Source organism: Thamnophis sirtalis, unplaced genomic scaffold, assembly GCF_051295495.1.
Source record: "Thamnophis sirtalis isolate CommonGarterSnake01/CBP01778 unplaced genomic scaffold, rThaSir2_p1.2 scaffold_6, whole genome shotgun sequence".
Lineage (NCBI taxonomy): Eukaryota > Metazoa > Chordata > Lepidosauria > Squamata > Natricidae > Thamnophis > Thamnophis sirtalis.
In genome coordinates, this window is record NW_028261386.1 from 5270645 (window position 1) to 5288516 (window position 17872).

Consider the following 17872-nt stretch of genomic DNA (forward strand, 5'->3'; position numbering starts at 1 on the left):
CTTTAAGACTTGTGGACTTGAACTCCCAGAATTCCTCCTCCAGTCATGTTGGCTCAGGAACTCTGGCATTGAAGTGTGCAAGTCTTAAAACTTTCAAGTTACAAGACCCTTGCACCCCTAACCCTTTAGAAAAAAGAAAAAAACCAGGGGTGTTCAAATTGACAGCTTTAAGACTTTAAGGTTTAGATAGGACTCTTAGAGGCGGGCGAGGCAATTGGTGAGCCAGCCAATCAGTGAGCGGTGGGCGGGGCATGCATGGTGCGGATGGGCGGGGGAAGGGAGCTGGAACGGGTTTTAAATGGCATGGTAGATTTGTGGAACCTCTTCTATAGAAGAGGTTAGAACTGGCAGAAACCTACCCCTGGTCCTTACCCTGTTGGTTGTTTTTATTATATACTAGCTGATAATTCGGCATTGCCGGGGTATTTATTTATAGGGGGGAAATGTCCGGCACAAATGTAATTTCTAATGTTGGATTCTACCCCTTACCAGAGGGAGCCCCCTTGTGGAGTACTGTGAAGCTGTTACCACGGCAACTCCACTGCGCTGTACAGTAGAAGCTATTTTACAGCAGTATGGTAGAAGCCATTTTAAGGCACAACAGGCTGTATCTTAACAGAACAAACACCCCGAGGGGCATTAGGGGTGCCTTACCCCCACATTATTTGTTTCCAGAGAGTAAGTCATCTGTATACTAAGTTTGGTTGTAACTGCTTGAGGCGTTCCAGAATTATGGTGGAACATACACACACTCAGAGCCATTTTATATATATAATTATCTTTTCCAGACAAAAATGGGAGTGTTCTTTATGTTTCTTTCTGATTTTTAAGGAACAGACATCTGAAGTCAAGTGATTCTAAAGTTATCATTATTATTTAATTATCATAATAATCAATGCTATGGCAAAAAAAATTCTGTGCAGGTAGTCCTTGACTAATGACCACAGTTGAGCTCCAAATTTCTGCTGTTAAGTGAGATATTTCTTAAACGAATTTTTGCCCCATTTACGACATTTCTTGCCACGGTTGTTAAGTGAATCACTTGGCAGTTGCCAAGTTACTACCAACGGTTATGAAGCGAATCCGGCTTCCCCACTGACTTTGCTGGTCAAAAGGTGGCAAAAGGCGATTACATAACCTCGGGATACAGCAACGGTCACAAGTATGAACCGGTTGCCAAGCTTTTGAACTTTGATCCCATGATCATGGGGATGCTGCAAAGGTCGTAAGTCACTTTTTTCAGTGAACATTCACTAAGGGAGCTGTTGTTCAGTTGAAGATGACCTGTACAGGGTGAATAATATCTGCGGGACCGAGGGGTTTTTGCACAGAGGGGGGGAAAAAAGTGGCTGTAAGCATCACTCGGATCTAAGACCAGAATCTTGTCAACTGCTCTTTGCAAAACAGTGAAAACTTTCCCCAGAGCTACAAAACAAGATTCCTCTTTTTCCAGGTATGGCGCTTTTTAGGTGGCGGCTGAGGAAATTTCATTTCGCAGCCGGATAAAGCAGAAACCAAAGCAGCTCGGGCGCTTTACCTGACGAAGGCAAGGGAAGACAACGTACACCCCGAGCGCCCGTGAAGCTGCGGCTTTCACCAGAGGGTTCTCACTGTGGCTGAGCCCCAGGAGGACTGTGATGCAAAGGATCTGCTTGTCACCCTGCACCAAAACAACACAAAGAAGTCAGTCCTTGAGCCCTGCAAATCATATTAGCAATAGCATCTTAGACTTATATACCGCTTCACAGGGCTTTTACAGCCCTCTCTAAGCAGTTTTTACAGAGTCAGCCTATGGCCCCCAACAATCTGGGTCTTCATTTTACCGACCTCGGAAGGATGGAAGGCTGAGTCAACCTTGAGCCGGTCAGGATCGAACTCCTAGCAGTGGGGCAGAGTTAAGACAGCAACAGCAGTAGCACTTATATACCGCTTCACAGTGCTTTACAGCCCTCTCTAAGCAATTTACAGAGTCAACCCCTTGCTCCCAACTCTCTGGGTCCTCATTTTACCCACTTCGGAAGAATGGAAGGCTGAGTCAAGCTTGAGCCGGTCAAGATCAAACTCCTAGCAGTGGGCAGAGTTAGACTGCAATAGCAATAGTACTTATATACCGCTTCACAGTGCTTTACAGCCCTCTCTAAGCAGTTTTTACAGAGTCAGCCTCTTGGCCCTAACAATCTGGGTCCCCATTTTACCGACCTCGGAAGGATAGAAGGCTGAGTCAACCTTGAGCCTGGTGAGGTTTGAACTTGACAAATTGCAGGCAACCGTCAGGCAGCAGAATTAGCCTTGCAGTACTGCATTCTAAGCACAATCTAGTTCTCAACAGATGGAACATGAAGTGACTGAATGCCATTTTGCCACCTTCACAGTCTCAGAAAGCATCTCTGGCTGCCAGCAAAACCAAACAACATTTATTCATGGCTTTCAAATCCTGCATTTGCAAAACTAGTACAAACGCAGGTCCTAGCCACGCACTTACGGGGAGACGGCTAAAAGCTTCGGGCAAAATAGAAGAGAGGGCGTCACAGGTGCTGGTCTGGAGAGTTGGGTGCTCGGAGTTTTGGAGGGCAGCTGGTAAAGGTCCATTAAGCATCCTTGTCCAGAATGTCACAACCTATGTGGGGGGGAAAAGAGAACCCTGGCAGTTTCATTCACAGATATATTTTTAATGAATAGCACTAGCGTTTAAGTCACATGTACCACCCGATAATGCTTTACACCACTCTCTGAGTAGTTTGCAGCCTCAGCATGTTGCCCATAACAATATGGGGTCCTCATTTTACCAACCTTGGAAGGATGGAAGGCTGAGTCAACCTTGAGCTGGTGAGGATCGAACTCCTGGCAGTGGACAGAGTTAGCCTGCAATACTGCATTCTAATCATTGCACCACCATGGCTCTTACTATTAATCTAGATATAATTGAAATAAGGCAAAGGCTATTGTCCGTAAACAAGCACATCTTGCCATTGTTGTTGTTGTTGTTGTTGTTGTTGTTGTTGTTATTATTATTATTATTATTACACAATTGTATCACAGCGGCCAGTTGTTTCGCCGGATTTGGCATTGGTTACTAGTCAGGCTCCACCCAGGGGCCTAGGACGTCGTAACGTATTTTCTGTATTACTGTAACACGCTCTACATGGGGCTGCCCCTGAAGAGTGTTCGAAGACTGCAGTTGGTCCAGAATGCAGCTGCGCGAGCGATAGTGGGTGTACCTAGGTACACCCACGTTACACCTATCCTCTGCGAGCTGCACTGGCTCCCCATTGGTCTCCGGAACCGCTTCAAGGTGCTAGTCGTTACTTTTAAAGCCCTACATGGTTTAGGACCTGGCTACCTGAGAGACCGCCTCCTGACATTTACCTCCCAGAGACCAATAAGATCACACAGATTGGGCCTCCTCCAGGTACCATCGGCCGGTCAATGTCGGTTGGCGGCTCCCCGGGGGAGGGCCTTCTCTGTAGCTGCTCCAGCCCTATGGAACAATCTCCCCTTAGAGATCCGGACCCTTACTACTCTTCCGGCCTTCCGTAAAGCTACCAAGACCTGGCTGTTCCGGCAGGCCTGGGGCTGTTGATTTTATCCAGCCCCACTCTAAGCTGTATGCATGTTGTGTAATTTTAATGATTGTATTTTAATTTTAATTTTTTATATATGTCCCCTGTCTTATCTGTGAGCCGCCCAGAGTCTCTCGGGAGTGGGCGACATACAAATGCTAATAAACCTTAAACCATTTTCGTAATATACGTGCAGATCCAAGCAGTGCGGCTTTTTGCATTTGACTGATGGTGATTTTGTCAATTTTTAACTGTTTTAAATGTAATTCCACTGCTTTTGGAATAGCACCCAGTGTGCCGATCACCACTGGAATTACCACTGCTGGTTTGTGCCATAATCGTTGAATTTCGATTTTTAAGTCCTGGTATTTCGCGATTTTTTCATATTCCTTCTCGTCGACTCTGCTATCACCTGGTATTGCGATGTCTATGATTGTAACCTTATTTTTCTCAACCAGTGTGATGTCTGGTTATTATTATTGTTGTTGTTGTTGTTATTATTATTATTTTATCCTTCCATTATTATTAGAAATAACTCAAGGCAACAAATACTGTACATAATAATCTCTCCTGCTCCTATTTTCCCGACAAACTTGTGAGGTGGGTTGCGCTGAGAAAGAGGAACTCCTCCGGAAAATGGCTTCAATTGTTTTTCAAAGCAAGACTTGATTCCTGCTGATTTCAAATAAGTCAATCAGGCATCAAATTTAGTGGCAAGGCTACTGTTATCTTTTGACCTCCTTCGTGTGAATTATTTTCCCTTCCAGCTGCCCTTGGTCTAACAATTTAATTAGCAAGTTTACTTTATTTATCTTTCCTGATGAATTTTTATCCTTTCATTGTGATTCATAGGGGCCTCTTTACTACTGTTTGTTAATTGCTTTACTTCAAAATAAAAGTTTCAACTGGAGATGATAGGAACATTACTCAAATTAAAAATTTAAAAAAAAAAACTGAAGCCATTTTCCCAGCTGCAATAAAGGAAGCAAAACATTGTATACGCAACCTAGATGTACGCTTGTAATATTTTAGGTTTTAGATTTCACACTGTATATTTTTATTTTCTGTGCTTTTTAATTGAAAGGTGATGTGAATGTACCATACAATAAATAAGTAATAAAGAAAATGCAAATGGGATACAGAAAATATAATACCATAATATTGGGAGACATACCACATCAATGGGTACCCGCTCATCTGCAACTAGGTCTGGCTTGTACTGTTGTATTATACCCACTCCAAGTTCATCCAGAAGCTGCCAGAAACAGGAAAGAGAAAGGAATATTATGGATTTGCAAAGCAAGATACCATAGGGCATTGATGCCGGATCTATGGCATGCATGCTGGAAGTGGCACGCATAGCCATCTCTGTGGTCACACCAGCCATTGTCCGTTGCTCTTCCAGGTTCCGGCGCGCACATGCGCATCGGCCAGCTGGCCTTCGCGCATGCGTGCCAGAAACCAGACGACCAGCACACATGTGCACGCCGGAAACTGGAAACTCAACTTCCCAGAGCGCGCATGCACATTGGGGAGCTGCTCTTCTGGTTTCTGGTGCTTCCCCGCGTGTGCGCGTGCACTCCCGTTTCATCACTCGGTGCCAAAAACGTTCGCCAACGCTGCCATAGGGGGATGGTTAGGCAGGTAGTCCTCAACTTACAACATTCGTCTAGCATCCCTTTAGAGTTTCAAAAGCATAACAAAATTAATTAGTTAAAATCAGGCATGACTCACTTAACACTTATTTAGCAATAGAAATTCTTCTCCCAATAATGGTTGTAACTCGAGAACTATCTGTACCGGACCAGAACTAATATTGCAATAAATCACAATATTGTTTAATCTGTATTAAGTTATTCAGGTGTGGTTTATGTAGTGACTATAGCTTAATGTTACTCTCCTTATTAATTTTGAATCAATAATTTAACACAATGGCACCACTAGGTTGTTGTTATTTTTTAAATCATATAAAGTTATGTTCCTTTAGGGATTTCCTATAAGAAATATTTTTATCAACAAGGAATCAATATTTCTATAAGCTAAATATCATTCTCCATAAAATGAACCTGTATAAAACAAAAAATATGAAGAGGAATAGTCTTGGGCCGCATATGAAATATATAATTTAGTTAATGCACTGCATTTAAATAGATATGATATATAAATAGATAACAAATTGTAGATTGTAGAAGTTTATTTATATGCCGCCCTTTTCCCTGGGGGGACTCAGGGCGGCTCACAACCCAAAGGGGGGGGGGGAGACAAACTTTTAACATATAAGACAATACATAATTAAAACACAACATTCATACCATTCGGGCGGGTTACAGTCTTAGCCCCAGGCCTGACGGGATAGCCAGATTCTGAGGGCTGTGCGGAAGGTCTGGAGGGTGGTGAGGGTACGAATCTCCACGGGGAGATCGTTCCATAGGGTCGGAGCTGCCATCGAGAAGGCTCTCCTCCGCGTGGTTGCCAGTCGGCATTGACCGGCAGATGGAACTCGGAGGAGGCCTAATCGATGAGATCTAATAGGTCGCGTGGAGGTAATTGGCAGTAGGCGGTCTCTCAAGTACCCAGATCCACTACCATGAAGGGCTTTATGGGTGACAAGTATATAGTATAGTTAGTGGATATGCATGTATAATGTATATCTTTATTTTTACATTTTTAAATATTTGTATGTTCTTGTGAGGCCACATTAGCTGTCCAGGGCCACATGTGGTCCATGGGCTGATGGATGAATACATCTGCATTAAATGGATATTAGTACTTACTTTTGCCCCATGGAGCTGAAGTGATGGATCTGCTTCCTCCATGCATTTACAAGCCACTTCGCCAAGTTCTAATAAACAGCCTTGAGCAAGGATAAAATAGCCCTTCACAAGCAGAGCTAAAACCTATAGTAGATTGAAGCCGAGAGGGGAAGGAAAGGGAAGAAACATAATGGGGGTTTTAATATTTAATAGGAAACCTATTGTATGACAGCGAACATATCTAAATTGCCATTTAAATATTATTGCCAATAAAAACTGTGATCAAAGGTGGCTGCCATTTTTTTTCATTTTATTCTTGTCGTATATTCTTATTTTGAATTTTATATTAATATTTTAAAATAGTGTTCACCGCTCAGAGTTGTTTATATAAACTGGGCACCAATATCAACTGAATAAACTAAAAAAATAAATAAAACAAAATATGAATTATAGTCTTTTTATAGGTCATTTCCCATTAATAGCAATAGCAATAGCACTTAGACTTCTATGCCGCTTCATAGTGCTTTTACAGCCCTCTCTAAGCGGTTTACAGTTTCAGCCTCTTGCCTCCAATAATCTGGGTCCTCATCTTACCCACCTCGGAAGGATGGAAGGCTGAGTCAACCTTGAGCCTGGTGAGATTTGAACTGCCAATCCGCTGGCAGCTGGTGATCAGCAGAAGTAGCCTGCAGTACTGCACTCTAACCACTGGGCCCCCGCGGCTCTTAAAATTTCTGTCAGCTGATATTTGAAAAATTGAAATAAACTATCCAGCATATTAAAGGTGAGCAGATGTACTGTCACTTCCTGTGACCTTCAGATCAATGAATTTGCAAACTGAACATTATTTAAAGATTCACACCAGAGCAAGGTTCTAGTATCTAATGCAGTGGTAGTCAACCTGGTCCCTACCGCCCACTAGTGGGCGTTCCAGCTTTCATGGTGGGCGGTAGGGGCTTGCTGTAACTCTGCTTTATAAATTTTATAAAGTAAAGTTACTTCCCTACTTTATAAATCACTATTACTGTGGGACCGGTGGGCGGTTAGAAAATTTTACTACTAACAGAGATACAAAAGTGGGCGGTAGGTATAAAAAGGTTGACTAAGATTAAGATTAAGATTAAGATTTAATTTATTTGTATGCCGCCCTTCTCCGGGAGGGACTCAGGGCGGCGAACAACTCAAAAGGGGAAAGGGGATACAAACACAATACACGTAATTAAAATACACAAGAGTCATACAGCCATACAAGTCGAGAGGGGAGGAGAACTCATCAACCCCAGGCCTGCCGGCACAGCCAGGTTTTGACGGCTTTCCGGAAGGCCTGGAGGGTGGTGAGGGTCCGAATCTCCGCGGGGAGTTCATTCCAAAGGGCCGGAGCTGCAACAGAGAAGGCCCTCCCCCGGGTGGTAGCCAGATGGCATTGACTGGTAGACGGAACCCGGAGGAGGCCGACCCTCTGCGATCTAACGGGTCTGTGGGAGGTACCCCTTGATTACCCCTGATTTAATGCATCCTAAATTAAGTTAGGAGAGTGAAGCTGAAAAAGCAGCATTTTCAGGTGTAACTGTGCTGGGAATGATTTCTGCATCTCTTTAATAACTTTGGGAGCAATGACACAGATGATCTGGGCCTACTACAGTATTCATTTTTTCTTCTCTATCTGTATTTATTTATTAAAATAAGTACCTATGTATTCAATCAATCAGCCAACAAATCTATCAGTTTCTATCAGTGGTGAAATTCAAAAATTTTCCCTACCGGTTCTGTGGGCAGGGCTTGGCGGGCGTGTGACCGGGTGGGCATGGCTGCACGATTGACTCACACGCAACGGAAAAGCAGCTGGACTTCACACAAAATGTCCCCCGCAACAAGCAGGAACCTCACAGAGAGCTCAGAAACCAACTATCACACTTTACACAAAAGCAACACAAAAGCTACACAACTGACAACACACGCAACAGAAAAGCAGCTGGACTTCACACAAAATGAGCCCTGCAAACAAGCAGGAACCTCACAGAGTCACAGAGAGCTCAGAAATCAACTATCACACTTTACACAAAAACAACACAAAAGCTACACAACTGACACACACACACACACACAACACAAAAGCAGCTGGACTTCACACAAAATGGCCCCTGCAAACAAGCAGGAACCTCACAGAGTCACAGAGAGCTATCAGACACGGGAAATCAAGAAAGCATGTTTTTGATCCTATGTTCACCCATAGACAAACTCTTGCCAGACCAAAGGATACTCTAAACCAGTGATCTCCAACCTTGGCAACTTTAAGACTTGTGGACTTCAACTCCCAGAGTTCCTCAGCCAGCTTTGCTGGCTGAGGAACTCTGGGAGTTGAAGTCCACAGGTCTTAAAGTTGCCAAGGTTGGAGACCACTGCTCTAAACAACTGTCTGATAAATCCTCCTCCTCTTTTAACGACCCCATACTCCCTTGAGGGAGAGAGTCTGGGCAACTGAACGGAGTTGAGTGCTTACTGGCCGGATGCCCTCCCTGGCCCCAATGTGAAAGAGTTTTTCCCATCATCGTGGGATATTCTCATCGTGCCCAGAGAGAGAAATATCTGCCTCTACGTAGAATCGAACTCAGTCTTCTGATTGTGAGGCGAGAGCTCCACCTGTAGGCCACCGCACCACTCAAACTACCGTATTGTTCGGAGTATAAGACACACCTTTTTCCATCAAAAAAGAGGCTGAAAATCTGGGTGCGTCTTATACATTGAATATAGCGGTTTTTTGCCTCTCAAAGCCCTGCCCCCTTCACCAAAATGGCCGTGCATAGCCTTTAGGAAGCTTCCAGAGTGCTCCTAGGGCCTAGGGAGGGCAGAAATGAACGAAAAATGGGCTGTTTTTTGCTCAATTTTGCCACTCCCCCCACCCAGCTCCCAGGAGAACTCTATAAGCCTCCTAAAGGCTATGCATGCCCTTTTTTTGACAAAAAACGGGCCTGTTTTTGTGAAAAACGAGCCATTTTTTGCTCATTTTCCCCCACCCCAGGAGCACTCTATAAGCCTCCTAAAGGCTATTCATTCCCCTTTTTTGGCAAAAAAACAGGCCATTTTTGGGAGGTCTGCAGAGTGCAAAAACTTTTTTTTTTTAATTTGCCTCTTCAAAATCTTGGTGCGTCTTATACTCCGAAAAATACAAGTATGCTGAAAGAAATTTAAGAGGGGCATCCCTTCCTGCAGCTGCTTCCTGCATAGTAACAATTCAAGGCTGAAAGGTTGCTCCCTCTGATAACTTAGGATCAGATTCCACCACAAATGCGATTAAAACAATAAAAGCATCCAAAAATAAAGGTGTACAGCTGCCGAGATAGTTCATCATCAACTCACAATAAAAACCAAGAAATGGGGGTGTTAACACACTCCAAAGATTGAGGCCACTCTAATCCCTTACGGGGGATATCCCACAAGGCAGGGGCTACAGCAGAGAGGACCATCTTCTGGTTCCCAACAGTCAAGACTTTTGGTTGACGGGATCTGCAACGTGTCCCATTTGCTGAATCAAATCGGATGGGTATAGAGCAGGGCTGCCAAACTCGATTTCATTGAGGGCCGCATCATGACCTCGGGGAGGCCTGGGTGCAGGGGTGGGTTTCAACCGGTTCGCGGCGGTCCCTGCGAACTGGTTGGTCGGCGAACCCGGAAGTAAGTAACTTCCAGGAACGGCGACTGGCCCACCCGTCCGCCCGCGCCCCTTACCCGGTTTTGATGAGTTCTGCGCTTCCACGCATGCGCAGGATGCATACAGCACCTGCGCGATCCTCCAGGAGCAGCTGGAGCATTGCACAGACGCTAGTATGCATGCGTGCGCCGCGCGCGTGCACAAGGACACCGCCGGCCCCGTTCCAACCGAACTGGTTGGAATGGGGCGAGAAACCCACCCCTGCCTGGGTGGGTGTGGCTAGAGTGAGCGTGGCCAGCTCAACATCACGTATGTTGGGGGGGAGGCACGTGTGGTGGCCAGCGAAAATGGGCTCCCAAGCTCCATTTTAGATTGTGATGGCTTCCTGCAACCCTCTGGCCACCCAGAGCCCTTCCGAGCTCCATTTTCGGCTGCGACAGGCTCCTACAACCCTCTGCCAGCTAAAACAGAGCTCCGTTTTCCCTGGCAGAGGCACCGCGGGTCCTTTGCTGTCTCCAGGGCGGCCCCGCGGGCCAGATCTAAGCACCCAGCGAGCAAGATCAGGCCCCCGGGCCTTGAATTTGACACCCCTGATCTAGAAAGACATGTTCCCTGGTTCAACATAGAGGTAGCCCTTGACTTGACTGGACTTACAACCGTTTGAAGTTACAACGGCGATTCTATCAGCATCCAACTTTATCCACCTACCTGCAGTGCCTCCAGGCGAACTGGCGAGGGTTCATAGGTGCTAACCGTTGACGGGCAGCTGGTGTCACTATCCGAATAGCAATCTTCTCGGGGCAACACAGCAAGAGAGATGCAGAGACGCAGGAGCCAACAGGGCTCAGTTGGTGTCTTCTCCAGGGCAAGCAATGGTTCTCCTGAGACCAGAACGGGTTCTCTACGCCATTCAGGTGCACCGGAACAGAGCGGCAGGCTGGGTGTGCCGTCGCTCATCCCCAAAGAGGTAGGCTGCTGCAAAAGGAGACGCACTTCTGGCAAAGGGGCTTGAGCCGACACGATGGAACCCAGTAAAGTGAGACTTGACACTCGAACGTTAACATCTGGGAAGGAAAAAAAACACAGAGAGCACACATGGAGTTGTTGTGACCTATCGGCCACCATCTCCTCCAGCAGCCAAATCAGAGGAGGAGGAGGAGGCGGTGGCATGGGAGTCATGATCAGCATCAAGGCAATGTGAGAGCAGGGAGAAGAGGGAATGGAGCTGGCTGAGAGAGAGAGACAGAGGTGGAGCCTGGGCCGTCTATCAGCCCTCAGATAGAGAGTCAACAGGTCTGGAGGTGGCTGATGAGGAAGAGGAGGAACAGCTAACTCCAGTGCCTGACTCCAGATGCACAGAAGGCAGAGGAGAGGAAAGGAGAGCAGTGGAAATCTGTGGGCTGATCCTTAGGAAGGAAGAGCCACTGCTGCTAGTGAAGCCCCCCACCCCCACCCCCCAGTTCTGGGGATAAAGGGCAGGGAATGGAGATGAATAGATATGGCAGACAATTACCGCATTTTTTGAAGTATAAGATGCACTGGAGTATGAGACGCACCAAGATTTTGAAGAGGCAAATTTAAAAAAAACTCCCCAAAATGGCCCATTTTTCGCTAAAATGGGCTCTTTTTTTTCCAAAAAGCCAAGCATCACCTTTATGAGGCTTGTAGAGTGCTCCTGGGGAGTGCCCCCCCCCATTAGCAAAAAACAGCTTGTATTTCATGAAAATGGGCCCATTTTTGTCAAAAAAGGGGCATGCATAGCCTTTCGGAGGCTTATAAAGTGCTCCTGGGTGCTGGAGGGACAAAATTGAGCAAAAAATGGCATGTTTTTTGCTTATTTCTGCCCTCCCCAGCCCCCAGGAGCATTCTATAAGCCTCCTAAAGGCTCTGCACGGTCATTTTGGTGAAGGGGTGGAGTTTCTAGAGGCAAAAAAGTGCTGTATTCATTGTATAAGGCGCACCCAATTTTTCAGCCTCTTTTTTGAGGGGAAAAAGTGTGTCTTATACTCCAAAAATACGGTGTTCATTTTGCGGACGGACGGACTTGTTAGCCTGCAGTGAGAGAGAAACTTTTTCGCTGGGTTACCGACACTCCTAATTAAAGGAATCTTTGAGTTCATGTTTGTCATGTTTGGGGAGCTGGGTCAGAAGAGGAGCAGCTATTCTAAGCCAAAGAAAGATGGCACCCTGATGCATTAGATTCGGGAGGAAAGGAGCAACGGCTATGGATTGGTTATGCTGCCCAATGTCAGAGAAATGTGTGGAAATCCAAGCCTATCGCCTGAACTACTTGAGGAAAGGATGCAGCAATCAGATTGGGGCTGGGAAAAGAAACAGTAAGCACTTCAGAAGATGGGAACTACTGCACCAACTCGGCAAAACGGTTACTTGGTACCATAATCAGAGATGAAGTCCAGCAAAAGCAAACATGAAGCAAACAGTAAATCTGATCAGCAGGGCAGCTGAACGGGGCTTTACACAAATTATTAATATTACACGGGAGTTCCCACATCCACACAAATTTGCATGGATGGCTGACAACCGCATATACGAGATCTAACCAATTTGACAATAACTTCTGTAGAGACAAAAAAAGGCGCCTAGATTATGTGCTGGCATATTCCTGTGTCTTTTAAAAAGAACAAAACTTGTGATCTGAGTAAAAAATAATTCACAAGCAAAACTTCTAAAAACAGAGTCGGGAATCACTAGTACTGTGATGGCGAACCTATGGCACGCGTGCCACAGGTGGCACTCGGAGCCATATTTGCTGGCACGCGAGCCGTCAGCTCCAGCATACCTGCGTGTGCCGGACAGCTGATTTTCAGCCTTCAGGAGAGCGGGACGGGGGCATTTTCGCCTTCCCAGGAAAGCCTCCGGAGCCTGGGGAGGGCAAAAATGGGTCCAATAGACCAACCGGAAGTTTGGAAATGATTCCACGGGGGCATGCGTGTGTGTGGGCATCCGTGTGTGAACAATAGCATGCACACACACAATTTTGACACGCCCAGGGGTGGGTTTCTCGCCCCGTTCCAACCGGTTCGGTTGGAACGGGGCCGGCGGTGTCCTCGTGCACGCGCGCAGCGCACGCATGCGTACTAGCATCTGTGCGATGCTCCAGCTGCTCCTGGAAGATCGCGCAGGCGCTGTATGCGTCCTGCGCATGCGTGGAAGCGCAGAACCTGTCAAAACCGGGTAAGGAATGCGGGCGGGCGGGTGGGCCCTTCGCCGTTCCCGGAAGTTACTTACTTCCGGGTTCGCTGACGAACCGGTTCACGGGGACCGCCGCGAACCGGTTGAAACCCACCCCTGGTGCAAGGGGAACCTTTACCTTTACCTGCCATCTGATGCTTCTGTAACTGCCACACACAACATTGCTTCATCCAAAACAACCAGTTGGGACAATACGTTTTACTGCAAATAATACCAGTAACAGAACGGCTGCACAAAGGATAATGTAAAATAACTGCATACCTTTATGTTTAATGTACGGCTTTATCTGGTTCCATACTCTTGATAGCAGACCAGGCTTCAAGCGGCTGTACGGTACATTTGAGGCTAGATTGGCAAGGCACTGTCAACAAGGAAGGAAGATGACAAATTACTTCGACTTAGGACCACAAACGAGTCCAAAATGTCTGTTGCTAAGCAGAACTGAGGAAGCTACTTGGAGGAGAAGCAAAACATTTTCAAGCCAAACAAACAAACCACGAAGTCCAGTTGCCTTTTGAAAAGGGACCTTTTGGGACAAACATGACCTGGATGACTGTTTAAGTGAGTTTTGCCCCATCTTACGACCTATCCTGCCGCTGTCGTCGAGGGGATCACTGCAAGGGTTAAGCTAGTAACACGGTTGTTAAGTGAATCTGGTTTCCCCACTGACTTTGCTTGCCAAAAGCCGCTGAGGATGACATGACCCCCAGGACATGGTAGTTGCCAAGAGGCCGAATTTCCATCATGGGACCACAGGTGATGTGGCAACAAGCATCATAAGTGTGAAAAAATGGTCATTTTTTTCTCAGTGCCATTGTAACTTCCAATGTCACTAAATAAATGATTGTAAGTCGAGGACTACCTGTATGAAAGAGGGATTAGGATCCTGTTTTAACACCCTGTTTTCTTATTTCCCACACCACCTTTTTCCTTGGGGGGGGCATGTCAGTTTAAGAATATAAGGAGGAAGGCGAGGGCTGTCCTTTTCTTAACCTTTTAGTGTTCTCTTAAGCTTTTCCAGCTAAATTTCCCCTCACATCTTGGACATAAACTTTTTCAACTATAGGAACTATAAAATGACAATGGCAACAGCATACAAAGAGAATTTATATAAAATGTTTTATAGATGGCACATGACACCAGAAAGATTAGCAAAAAAGGTTTAAGAATAAATCAACTAAATGTTGGAAATGTCACCAACTACCAGGAACATATTATCATATGTGGGGGACATGTAGAGACGCAAAAAGCTATTGGGTGAAAATACAATCATGGTTAGAGAAAATGATACATCAGCTCATAGAATTTAAGCCAGAAATATTCTTATTGGTTCACTGACAAAACCGTGATGGACAAATGAGCGCCGACAAAACTGCAACAGACAAATGAGCGCTGTCAAAATCGCTAATTGATTTTCAACAATAGTGTGCCGACAAATGCGCGCCGACAAAATCGTGTCATCAAGAAACTATAGACAGTGTGCTGGGCCTTTAACATAGTGGGACGCGTATACGTACGTTATAACCCTAACCCTAACCCTAACAAATTTTCAATTTTATTGTGCTTGTCATCGCGTTTTGTCATCGCGATTTTGCCGTCGCGATTTTGCCGTCGCGTTTTAATCGGCGCTATTTTGTCGGCGCGCATATGTCTATCGCGCAATTGTCGGGTTACGATTCTTATTGGGTATTCTACCAGAGAAATATACTAAAGAAGACTCATATCTGATTGTACAAATAACAACAGCAGCTAGATTTGCATTTGCACAAAATTGGACAAATACAAAACCCCTTCAGAAGGAGAGATAATAAAGAAGATATTAGATTGTGCAGAAATGAATAGGTTGACACTGAGAATAAAGGACAAAGAGGAATCGGTGTACTACAGGACATGGGGCGATTTTATGATTGGCTTGGAAAAAGATACAGATAGAAAGAGAAAGGAACAAAGCACAAAACAAATAACTCAAGACGACCCATTATTAAATCGGGAGGAGGGGAAATAAGAAAGTATGAAAATGTAAATATACAGGCGGAAAAATGATATGAATTGACAAATGTTAAATAGCAATTATAAGAATGTATATTTAAGAATGAATTTGAAAGGAGAGATAAAAAAAATTCCCAAAAAACCCTTTTTCAACTCCTACCCTCAAGACGATGCTATAGGGCCGTGACGGCGAAACTTATGGCACACGTGCCACATGGAGCCATATTTGTCGGCACAGCAGCCCTTGGCAGCCCCCAGTTGATTTTTGGCCTTCCAGAGGACTGGGAGAGGCCATTTTCGCCCTCCCCAGGCTTCAGGAAAGCCTCCAGAGCCTAGAAAGGGCAAAAAGGAGGCCCAACAGCCCAACTGGAAGTTCATTCCTGAACCTCGGGTGTTTTTCGCCCTCCCCAGGTTTCAGGAAAGCCTCTGGAGCCCGGGGAAGGCAAAAACTACCCCCCTGCCTGCACGGGGGTCGCTTGGGCATAAGGGGGGGGGGTCACTCAGGCATTCACAGGTGGGTGGGAATGCACGCACACTCACGATAGCATGCGCACACAGTTTTGGTACACCTTTAGAAAAAGATTAGCATTGCCCGCCAGAACAATTAGACACAAGGACAGTCCCCCCCCCCCAATGCCATCGCTCTGCTAAACAACTAATTCCCACAACACTGTCAAACTATCTAGTAAGACTATATTACTATTCTTCTTCTCATCTTTCCTATTACCTATCTCCTTATCTTCTTAGGACTATAACTTTGTTGCTTGTATCTTACGATTCACCCTATATTGTTTTATTTAGCATCCTAGTATGACTTGTGTTGATTGCTTGTTTCGTATCCTATGACCATCACTGTTGTCACATGATTTATGATGAGTGTCTTTTTTATGATCTATGATCATGAGTTGTCACTTGCTGCTTGTATGTACACCGAGAGCTTATGCACCAAACCCAAATTGTCCAGTCCTCAAGACTGGACTACTGCAATGCGCGCTACATGGGGCAGCCCTTGAAGAGTATTCAGAGACTTCAACTCATCCAGAACGCAGCCGCGCGAGCGATTGTGGGTGCACCTCGGTACACCCACGTTACACCTATCCTCCGCGAGCTGCACTGGTTACCGATCAGTCTCCGGATACGCTTCAAGGTGTTAGTCGTCACTTATAAAGCCCTTCATGGTATTGGATCTGGGTACTTGAGAGACCGCCTGCTGCCAATTATCTCCCACAGACCCATTAGATCTCACAGGGTTGGCCTCCTCCGGGTGCCATCTACCAGCCAATGCCACCTGGCTATTACCCGGGGGAGGGCCTTCTCTGTGGCAGCTCCGGCCCTCTGGAATGAACTCCCCGCAGGGATTCGGACCCTCACCTCTCTCCAGGCCTTCCGAAAAGCCGTCAAAACCTGGCTTTGCCGGCAGGCCTGGGGGTGATGAGTTCCCTCCCCTCTCGACATGTATGGTTGTGCAACTGTTGTCTACTTTTATTATTTGTATTTTGTCTTTTTATGTTCCCCTTTTTTCCCCCCTTGAATTGTTCGCCACCCTGAGTCCTCCCGGAGAAGGGCGGCATACAAATAATACAATACAATACAATACAGTATGTCCAATTACACTTGGCCAATAAAGAATTCTCTTTCTCTCCTCTCCTGCCTCATTCCTATTCCATTCATATTTTAAGTGCCTTAAGTATAATGGAGCGAGTCATTTCGCTGCAGCAATTAAAGGCACTAGGTTGGAAGGCAAGAGAGTGTGGCAAACCACTTCCAAAAAAGGTTGCCAAGGAAACAAGGAACTTGTTCTGGCAGTCGCCCTCATGACTGATTTGAAGACATATAAACAAAACACACACACACACACACACACACACACACACACACAAACAAACAATTCTGTTATCACTTGAAAGTTGGTCTCTTAGGGCAGTGTTTCTCAACCTTGGCAACTTGAAGATGTCCAGATTTCAACTCCCAGAATTCCCCAGCCAGCGAATTCGCTGGCTGGGGAATTCTGGGAGTTGAAGTCTGGACATCTTCAAGTTGCCAAGGTTGAGAAACACTGTCTTAGGGATCATCTTCCAGCAGGGATCCATTCAAATACGCTGCATTAAATGGATTGTCTGGAGATTGCAGGTAGACCTCGACTTACAACAGTTCATGATCCTATGATTAAAATTTAGACACTTGGCAACTGACTCATATTTATGACGGTTGCAGAGACCCGGTATCATGTGGTCACATTTTGCGAGTCAATGGGGAAGCCAGATTCACTTAACAACCGTGTTATTAACTTCACAGCTGTGGCAAGAACGTTCGTAAAACGGGGGCAAAACTCGCTCAACAAATTTCTCCCTTGGCAACATAAATTGTGGGCTCAATTGTGGCCGTAAGTCGAGGACTACCTGTATAGAAGCAACTCGTTCATGGACAGTGGTGAAATCTAATTTTTTTGCCCACCTGTGGGCGTGGCTTAATTGCAGGGGGGTCATGTGACTGGGTGGGTGTGGCCAACTTTTTTTCACTTTTTAAAGCAATTTTTTCCCTGCAGGTTTGAGCGAATAGGCAGGAAAAAAAATGCTTTAAAAAGTGGAGGAAAAAAGCTTCCGACGATCGTACGGGTCAGAGCTGAGCCACACAATCCTCAGAAGCTTTTTTTACTACTGGTTCGTAGAACCAGGGACAATTGTCTCTACCGGTTCAGCCGATCTGGG

At 45.7% G+C, this 17872-nt stretch overlaps 1 protein-coding gene across 1 annotated transcript in view; it reads right to left on the bottom strand.

Moving 5' to 3' along the window:
* Positions 1-17872, bottom strand: part of HEATR6 (HEAT repeat containing 6) — a 53067-nt gene that overhangs the window by 10882 nt on the left and 24313 nt on the right. The window contains exons 11-16 of the mRNA XM_087717140.1: positions 13437-13536; positions 10671-11026; positions 6335-6457; positions 4735-4815; positions 2483-2617; positions 1538-1660 (exon numbers count right to left, since the gene is read on the bottom strand). Of these exons, the coding sequence (XP_087573266.1) occupies positions 1538-1660; positions 2483-2617; positions 4735-4815; positions 6335-6457; positions 10671-11026; positions 13437-13536 (918 nt within the window). The remainder of the gene's footprint in view (positions 1-1537; positions 1661-2482; positions 2618-4734; positions 4816-6334; positions 6458-10670; positions 11027-13436; positions 13537-17872) is intronic.